At 35.5% G+C, this 9888-nt stretch overlaps 1 protein-coding gene across 4 annotated transcripts; it reads right to left on the minus strand.

Annotated features, from left to right (window-relative positions):
* Window positions 1-10: 10 nt before the first annotated feature.
* Window positions 11-5889, minus strand: LOC306853674 (arrestin-C-like). Of its 4 annotated transcripts, none has more exons than XM_079391254.1 (15): window positions 5571-5889; window positions 4246-4279; window positions 3807-3837; window positions 3373-3433; window positions 3184-3228; window positions 2916-3109; window positions 2776-2835; window positions 2609-2685; window positions 2385-2520; window positions 2195-2279; window positions 1703-1775; window positions 1384-1521; window positions 1084-1188; window positions 775-824; window positions 11-450 (listed from the first exon to the last, which is right to left on the minus strand). In XM_079391254.1, the coding sequence occupies exons 2-15, from the start codon at window positions 4251-4253 to the stop codon at window positions 413-415; spliced, it is 1101 nt and encodes a 366-aa protein (XP_079247380.1). In that variant the 5' UTR covers window positions 4254-4279; window positions 5571-5889; the 3' UTR covers window positions 11-412. The 4 variants fall into 4 exon arrangements, with proteins under 4 accessions (XP_079247380.1, XP_079247383.1, XP_079247382.1 ...); XM_079391257.1 differs by having other exon boundaries at window positions 2916-3098; window positions 5571-5654; XM_079391256.1 differs by lacking the exon at window positions 3373-3433 and having other exon boundaries at window positions 2916-3098; window positions 5571-5654.
* Window positions 5890-9888: the final 3999 nt, after the last annotated feature.

Here is a 9888-nt window from a genome sequence, read left to right on the forward strand (position 1 = left end):
AGACTTTGATAGTGGTCCAAATAACAGTCCAATGTTTATTAATTTCACCATCACCACAGACAGGAAAACAAAAACAAATATAATTATAATAATACATTTATTGTAAGTTGTTCATTACTACTCATATTTTACATTTACATACAAAAAGAAACTAAATCATCATTAAACCGAGATCCCATGATAAAGGCAGAAGAAATAAACATGACATCAGCATTAGACCAATGCTTGATTTCAATGTCATTGAGTTCATCTTAGTGTACAAGGCCTTTAGCCCATTTTTAACATTATACAGCTAATTACTTTTACACAGGTATTTGCAACAAGGAAGCATCTATAGTCTATGGCTCATGAAATGAAGTTGTTTGGAATCTGCATCTATTCAGTGTTTCTCCTTCTGACTTGCTCCTCTCCGTCACTGGCTGTAGAGTCTATTCAAGGTTGATATCAGTCCTGGATTAAAAAATAAATAAATAATTTTTGTTTAGGCCTCAATGATTCAAAACAAAAAGAAGTTTAACATTCCTTCTCAACATGGGAAAAAAGTTTAGATTGATACTTACACTTCTGCTCAATTTGAGAACGGATGCAGTTAGAAAACAAGAAAATTATGCTCTTTAGAATATTTCATAGCAGTGCCACTTTATAAACAGGGTAAAATGAAACTTAAAATATGTTGTGGTCACAAATACAGAACTGTCCTTGGAAGACTGGGCTGTATATACCTCACATACACAAGCCCCCCTCATTTTAGATATAAAAGAACAGAAACCTCACCTGCTGGTTTAGGTGACATCAGAACCAGGGGGAGTTCAGCGGTAATATCACTGTGTACAGAAGATAAACAGTACTTTCACTGTTCACAATGGTAAACCACATCACACCGTGTACTGCTGGATTTATTTTAATTGTGGGTTAATGACAAGGTAACTCTAAACAGACTGTTCCTTGTTAAGTAGTGTTTGGGCATTATCAAGGGAAACATCTTCTTTAATAACACAGTAAAAGTCATTAGAGAAAGGAGGTAAAATGCTCTCTTCTATGACTCCTCACTGAGACACTGGGATGAAATGTAAAGATGCAAACCTTAATGTTAGGCTTCCCAAGAGACCACCTCCCATTACCAGGGTAATCTTAATTTTGTAGGAAACAACAAGGCCTTGCATTTGTTTATCCGTGTTGGGTAGCAGACTGCAGAGAGATACAGAGATTTAGATAAGTCCCCTTGTTTATCTGCCTGTGCATTTTTTTTTTGTACTGTATAAAAATACAGAGATGCTATTTGAACTATAAGCATGAAAATCTGTCTGATACAGATTGACTTTTACATTATACATCTACTTTTTTAAGATAAATATAAAATTGTTGTAATAAAGATTAACTGACATTGTTGAAGAAGCCAGGTTAGTGTCTTCATCTTTCAGTCTGCCATCCAGTGAAAGACCACGTTTCTCTTTGTTATTGGCAAGCAGAGGAGTGACTCTATATTCCTTGTCAAAGGTGGAGTTCGCATTAATTTGGTCCCTGTCACAAAAAGTGGTTTGTTCACCTCTCAAGAACAATCAAAAACAAACATGATGTGAACAATTATGATAATTATTTGAGTATGATATTATTTAATATTATTTATTAAATGTGCTACAAAAATAATACTAAAAATTCTCAGTCAAATTCACAAATGTGATGTGAAGTTCTGTGCACTCACGCAAATTCTTCACTCAGGACACATTTGTGGTATTTGTCCGCTGAGTAAAGCAGTACATCTGTAATTTGGTGAACTGAAACATACAATGAGTTAAAGTTTATTGTGGATCATTGTGGGAAACACATCTACTTAAAAGCAATAATGAATCATTCTTAAAGGTGTTATATACGATTTTTAACCACTAGATGTCACAAGGGACCACCGCATCTCAAACCAAAACAAACATGTGGGTTTTCTGTGAAATTGACCTTTGAGCTGGTTTTGTTACATGGACCTGGCAACCCTGTCCAGTAGTGTGTTTTGGGCCATATTCCATTAGGAATTCATGTTTTTAACAAGCCATCAATAGAAGGCAACAAATTACCATAGAGACCCCAAAGGGACCATTAAAGTTTCCATTAATATATCATGATATATATATCACTTTTAAGTAGTTTAAATGAGTGAAAACTGGCTGTTTAGTTTACTAATATGAATAATAAAAATACTTACTGCTGATTTTGATTTTCTTCACTACTTTACTGGTTTCATTATTCACTTTCACTTTGATAGGAATGGGCTCTCCGTGATAGTAGAGCTGAAGGGTGAGAAATCAACCGAGAATGAAGAGACATAGAACTGCAAATGACGAAACCATCACCATTTCATAAATGATCAACTACAGGCATTTAAAACACTGTACCTCTTTCTCCATGGAGGCCTCCACATGAATTGGTTTGTCTGCAGTCATAAACTGTTTGTTGAGGTCAGTTTTAGGTCCGGCTGCTAGCTCATTGGGTGCATACTGAATTTTCCGAATAATCAGACGGCAAGTGTCCCTATTATTGGTAGAAATATTGGAATCAGAATAAAAATGTATTCATTTTGATGGCGAGCATCTTTATTTTAAAATGGAGCAGTATATACTTCTTGTCAACTTTTTCATCTGTCTCGTCTTCTTCATTTCCAATATAGGCTTTGACTTCATAGTCAACCCCACAAGGCTGTAAAAGTAGACATGTTACATATTAGGGAATCATAGTTTTCTGTTTGTGAGTGTATTTGCACATGTGCATGTTTTTCTGCTACTGTACCTTCCCAGCATCCTCTGGTGCTGGTTGAAGGGACACCGAGCAAGGAAGATGTGCTGGAATCTGATACAGAACAGAAGAGACACCAGTGAAGGACATCCTTGATTGTTTTCTCAATGCTTGATGCATAAATGTGAATTTACATCAAAAGTGAAGGGATGTCCTTGGTCTCCAGCTTTCTTCAAAAGCGCATCCTGCATTGGAGTGTTTGGGGGCTTGGTTCCCTCAAAGGGATACATCTGAATGCGCTTTATCCAGATGTCTTTTCTGAAGGAAACTCCAATCACATCCAGATCCTCTCGTCCATAGCGGAAGGCACATGCAAGCTGTATCCACACTAAAAAATTCAATCATTTAGATCAAGTGTCTAAATTAATTAATTTAATGATAATGTATTAGATTAAATCATACCTTTTCTTCCATTAAGAGCTGAAGGATCAATTTTGAGCACCCCATCTGAGAGGGAAATTACAAGTCTTTTGAACTAGAGTAGTGTGTTTAGATATACATATATATATTTAATTTGAAAAAAGTTCAAAATTTACCACAATCTTAGGGAATAATCTATGTAAAACAACGTAAAAGTAGCCGAGAACGTACCAACTAGGTCAACACGTTCCACATGGTCCACAAAGTCTCTTCTCCCCAAATAAAGGCATAACTGTAATAAATGATTACTGAGATGATTATCACGTGTGCTTGTGTATTATAAATATGTTTAGAGCAGGGTTGCCAATTCTGTGGTTTTCCCGTTGAGGGGGGTTGTTGTTTTCCCAACTTGACATATTGCATAAAATGCAAAGGTTCAACATATTACACATTTTTATAATTACTACCAGCCTATATAGTGATTTAAAAATGTGTGTGATGCAAAATATCAATTTTAGGTCTCGGAGTGGCATGTTTTGTGTTTTGATGTTTGGGCATTGGGCTAGTTTTGATACTCAGATCTGGCAATCCTGGTTGAGAGCATGTGCGTGTGGAGCAGATGACATGTAATGGGAAGTGTAAATATGTAATAAGGGAAGCCTTACCAAACCATTGCCACTAGTCTTCTTGAAAACCCTGTAGAAACGACATTAAAATCTTAAACATTGATAATCATTATGAGAGTACAATATCATTTGCTTTTGCATGCTTTTAATGTTAGGTTCCATGAGGTGATTAGTCATCTGCATATACTAAGCTTTGCACTGTTACTTTTAAACTCTTGTGGTAATCCTGTCAATCCACTCTAAAAGGGATTTCTTATAATCTGGTAATCCACTAGGATTGAAGACCACAAAGATTTCTACAGATTTAATACTACTAGTGAACAGGCTGCTTAATCTAGGTGTCATAAATATGAATAAAACATTGAATACTCTGTAGGATACAGAGAAATTATGGTCTTAAATGCCTTTAAATGTGTCATATGTCTCATATTTCAAGTATTTATAAATAGTTGGAATAAATGAATATGCACAAACTTACTTTGCCATGGTTATGGAAAGTCACCTGAGGCTTTCTGAAATAACAAGTGAAAAGGATGGAGTGTAAAATAAGCCTGTAGAGGGCAGTCATGTGATTTAGCAACATTAAAAGTACCAACATCCTTCCCTGAATTAAGAATAGTGTTTGGAAAACCATTCATGTTTGTATGTTGTCCTGCTGAGATTTCAATCCACTAGAGCTAATCAGGGAAACTGAGATTAGCATTAACGATAGACTGCTTCATAATCCTCCGGAGAAGCCGCACTCAGGATTAGCTCTTATCTGTTTCTAATGCGTCTCTGTGAATGAGGCCAACTTACTGCAATGTATTTTGAATATTCACGCACTATGCTTGAGTGCTTAGTCATCTTTGTCACTTAGTTTGCACACAATTTGTGCAAAATGAGTTGTACTTTGCTAAATACATTATATAAATATGCATTAAACATTCGAACAGAAAACAAGTTAAATTCCTTTAAAATGTGGGACTGCATGGCCTTTGGAAATATTTAAAAATACATATTTTAAATAATATTTAAATGTTTCAAAATCTAAGCATAAGTATACCCAACAAATAAGATTAATTAATTACTATTAATGTGTAAATGAGTACGAATAATCACATGAAATATAACACACTTATTTAGGAAGCAAAATTCATCCATCACACTCATGCTTGTGTGGTTCAAAAGTAATAAAACGAAACAAAAATAAAATTATAACAAAACACAATGATAATCTTTTCTCAAGTGCAATCAAGATGCAAAGTCTAAGCATGATATGTCACATTTAGATGATTATCGTTCTCGTGATCAACTATTAATATTCGTGATAAAGATGACCTCATTCCTTCAGGCTAGGGTTATATCAATCAGCATAATGTTTAGTTAAAGGAATAACTGGAAAGCAAAACACTGAATAGGCCTATGCAAACGACCGATGCTCCTCAGTCTGTAGTCTACACGGTAGTATCTCTCAGAAAAAAGGTACAAAAACCGTCACTGGAGCAGTATCTGTTTCTAAAGGTACTAAAATGTACCATTTATATACTAATATGTGCATTTATGTACTAAAATACATCCTTTAGGCTACATGAGGTACAAATGCGTACCTTTTGAAAGGGTGCCATCCTATTGAAAACCTTAGTACAATTTTTTCTGAAAATGTACAAATACTACGCTACATTTCAATCTTCCTATAGTGAACAGTTATGCGTCTTCACAATGAACATAAACTGAATCCAAATTAACAGCTGTCCTAAACTCTTTAACTTGCACCTCAAAGTCTAAGTGCATTTTTCAGTGTGATGACAGGTCAGATCTTACCTGGTTTTGAGAGGGTGTCTTCTGCTTTTGGTCTTGACTGTTGCACGTGAGCACCGTAGCTAGTGTTGATAATTTCCTAGTGTGATTCCCAGTTTGTCTTGTCTGCCTTTATAGTGCAAACTCTCCTCCCTCTCTTTGGCTTACACAGCCTATGTTATAAAATGTTCATTTCACTCTCTATCCTATTAGTTGATTAGCATCGTCTTTTTCTGGCTAGAATACGTATAAAAATAGACACAGAATTGGACTTAGGGATTAGCTATTGAGGAGTACATGTATGAATGAGAGAGTCAGCGTCAGGTTCATTTGGTTGGACGACAGAACAGTGATAATACGCTTGCATCTCTTGTCTGTGTTCAGAGCTCCACCTCCAACATAGCATGTGTCCATTTAGGGGATGTCCTCACCATGGCATCACTTTCCATGTCATGAGGCCAGAATAATAATAACAACTGCTCCTAAAGCTTCATAACATACAGCATGCTCATCGTAACAGGATGAGCTTGGACAGACATCAAAGAACAATCAGCTTTAAAACTCCTACACACATTGTTCCTGTTGGTATAATAAATTCATAAATGGTTTTCTTGGCATCGGTCTGCTAGAGTTTTGAGGGAATGAGGTGGGTGTGACTATTTTAGAACATCGGCTTCTTCAAAAGCAGTTTTTTTTGTGTGAACATGACTTACAGTACAAACAGTTAACAGTTGGCTGGCTGTTACTACAGTATTTGCACTGCCCAGTACACTATACTCAACATTTCTTAGGCATAACTTACCTGAAATTCACAGTGAGAAACCCATTTGCTATTCGATAACTCTAATGTTGTTAGCATGGCTTAACAAATAGGTCTATCAATCACACTTACAAAGGAGGTTAAAGAGGTCAAAATGCATCTGCAGTAATGCTGAAACCTTCAGCTATATATTTATATAGACAAGCGGAATGCAAAAACTTGATAAACCATCGCATATCTACAATGTCACTGGTAACTGATCATCTTTTTGAATGACTATGCATCCATGCCACTAGGTGACACTATCAGTTGTTTTACATGATGTACCTAAAACACAGCTGCTGAAAAGATCTGTTTTTAGTCCCCACTCTTTCTAAGATAACCTAAATTAGAAAAAGGGTTTGTTAAAACAATATGTCAGTATAATTAATATATTAATCAAAGCACTTTTGTTAAAGTTATTTTTATTATATGTCATCCTTTAAGGGCTTCATTTAAAGGGTGTTGAATGGGAAATGCAGTTTTGAACATATTGATATTAATGGAAGTAGTGACTGATGTAAACTTGTGCTCTCTGCTCAAATGGCATGTAAAGGTGTTTTGATCACTATTATGCTCTGTTCACTCTGACACCAACTGGTTAATTATGTGAAATTCATGATTACTAAAATACAGATAATATCAATACATTTGTCATACCTGAATGTACAATAGTAAATGATCACAGAACAAAAAAAATATTAACAGACTGCAATTACTTCATGAATGTAAGGTAAGACCTAAGACCTTTTGAAGTTTCTGTCACTGAAAAAGACCACTTACGTTGGTTGTAGTGGGAGTTCATTAGTTATATTATAAATAAAAATTATACAAAGTTCTGTAATGAAACTTTAGATGGCCTATAGGTTCTAACTCAATCTGATATAATCACATCATCATTCACATGGCACAACTGATTTTTTCTCACATCAGCAGCCATTGAGCTTGCTGCTCAACATTCAAATACTCTGCTTGTCAGACCTCTGTCATGTGTTCCCACCTCATGTTTCTTTATTTGGCTTGTTTCCTGTCCTCGTCTAGTGTGATTATTAGTTCATTCTTGTCCAGCTGTGTTTCTCATCATCTATGATTATCCTGTGTATTTATAGTCCTGTTCATTCAGTTTGATTTCATCTGGTCTACTCGTTACTCCCCAGTGTTCCTGTCTGTGTCTACCTTGCTTTGTCTTGCCCTGCCTTGTTTGGATTTATTAAAGACTGTTATTTTGAGTTTACCTCCTTGTCGGCGTGTTCCTGTATCCTCATGCACGTATGCACCATGACACTGCTAGTGCTTGTTATAGCAGTTGCAGCATGCTTCAGAAACCCTCCACCTTCCCCAGCTCCACCTATATAGATCTGTTATGGGGTGGTTTCATGTGTTATATTTGTGGAGGAGTTTCATGACAAAACTTTGGATAAAAGTTATAACCTGTAAAAACTTCTGACTAATAAGTCTAGCTCTTAAAAACGGCTTGTATTGGAGTGTTTCACAACCTAATTTATCTATTGCATGTGAAGGTCCACATGTGTTTGTGACCTCTTAGTCAAGATCTGCCTGACTGTTTATGCCAGCAGGGTTAGAAACATGAGCAGCTCTATCTAACTGATGCCCATTTGAACAAACACACTCCTAAAGTCAGCATCCATTGTTTTTTGTGCAAAATATTTGCAAAAACAATGTGTATATACAAGTTAGTCACTAATTAGACACAATGGCATATGAAGTTTTTACATGGTTAGGATGTTTTTACTTTAAAAAACTGTTTAAGTAAGACTTTACTTTTTGCAAATCGCAAATATGTTCTTTTTTAGTTTTTTTGTCATAAAAGGAATGTTGAAAATGACATTTAACGATAATTGTTTCATATGTGATTTTGGTTCAGAGTTATATTCAAATCGGGTGGTCTAGATGACAACACATGACTTTGCTATCTCCAAGCCACAAATACTTTTACTAAGGTTCACATCTCAGAATTTCCAAACCAAATTCTGTTTTCAACTTTGCAATAAACATCTTGGTTTCATTTCCTGTGTTCTCATACACTCAGTCACTCCCCAAATGACTAATTGAAATGACTTATCTAAAGACTGCAGACATGCAGCCTGTTACCTAAAACTCAGGAAGAAATCATGTCTGATTAGAGAAAATTTAAGTTGAGTTTGGTTTATTTATTTATTTATATATATTTTTTTCAGTAAATCAAGTCAAGTCAAGTTGAGCTTTATTGTCATTCTGCTACATGCGGGGACATACAGTGGAACGAAATGTCGTACCATACAACAATGAAGTAAAAAAACACTATAAACCTATACACAACTAACCTACTGACAGATTTTAACTATAAGTATACTATATATAAATATTTACCCTATACAAACTGAAAAATAAAAGATAAAAAATACAAACTATACGAATGCTTCACATAAATACTGTACATGTGCAACGAGAAACATTTTGAGTCAAGCAGCTGGTTGGGGAACAGCGCAGGATGAAGGGGCCAATTGTTAACGCGCATGTGCTTGGCTTGTATTCATAATCCTCTTTCCTAATGTCTTAGACCTTTTCTTATCTCCTCACGGTTCTAAGACAGACAAAATACACAAACATTGTTGTAACGTATTACTCGAATGATAGAAAGTTGACTCGAGTGTCTCTCAATTTTCAAATATTTTCTTTAAATACTACTCACTTGTAGAAAGTAGGCTAGTAGATCTACAATGTAATACTATTTTCATAGGTGTTTTTAAATCAAGCAATTTAAATAGCCATATATTTCTATTTAAGCACTAGGGATCTATCTTTAGAGAGGGCAAATCCTCTTCTATCATCTGTTTGCTTCTCATAATACTTTGGAATAAGTAGGTAATGCTCTTTGCTAGTCTGATCTTTGCTAGTCTTAATGGCTCACTCTGAATTAGCGGCCAATGCAGTCAGAAATTAATGTGATGTGCTCTGCTTGGGCTAGGATTGGGGAGTTTTAGTGTGCAGTTTGAGTCATGATCCATCTAAACAGTTTGCCAAGAAAAACTCTGGAAACAGTTCTTTGCCCGTTTTTGGTGCTAACAAAGGCCAATATTCCCTCAGGTGGAAGAGAAGAAATAGATTCTGTGACTGTATGAAATGTTGGACACTTAGAGCATGTCTTAGATGGCTTAGCCTTAGTCAGAGATGGACGTAATCCATTGTGTGTTTTGTAAACATGACCCAGGGGGTAATTGGATGGACTGTACCTTCAGAAAAGAACAAAGAAAAACTGGCATGTTCAACCGTGTGACCTTCATGTATCCATAACCAGCCAGCTAAAGAATCTGGATCACACTCAGATGTTAATAGCAGGTGTACACTCCAAATATGACTTCTTCATGTTTTTAATGAATCTTTTTTTTTTACTTAAAAATATCTAAAAATTTTCAATCTTTGAAATAAGAGAAGCAACATTCAAAAGATATTTCCACAGCTTTCGGACAATGTATGATATTTTTTCATTTGTTTTAAGTATAAACAACGTGAAAAAAGTGGAGAAAAAATCTGCTGATGCAG

The sequence above is a fragment of the Barbus barbus genome (assembly GCF_936440315.1).
Source record: "Barbus barbus genome assembly, chromosome: 33".
In the NCBI taxonomy this organism is placed as follows: Eukaryota; Metazoa; Chordata; class Actinopteri; order Cypriniformes; family Cyprinidae; genus Barbus; species Barbus barbus.

Bases quoted from the DNA above. Each gene is read 5' to 3' on its own strand.
- LOC306853674 (XM_079391254.1), bottom strand. The intron at 2,521-2,608 runs GTATATACTGCT...TACCAATAATAG, and splicing joins GATGAAAAAGTTGACAAGAA to GGACACTTGCCGTCTGATTA. The intron at 2,280-2,384 runs GTACAGTGTTTT...CTCACCCTTCAG, and splicing joins AGGCCTCCATGGAGAAAGAG to CTCTACTATCACGGAGAGCC.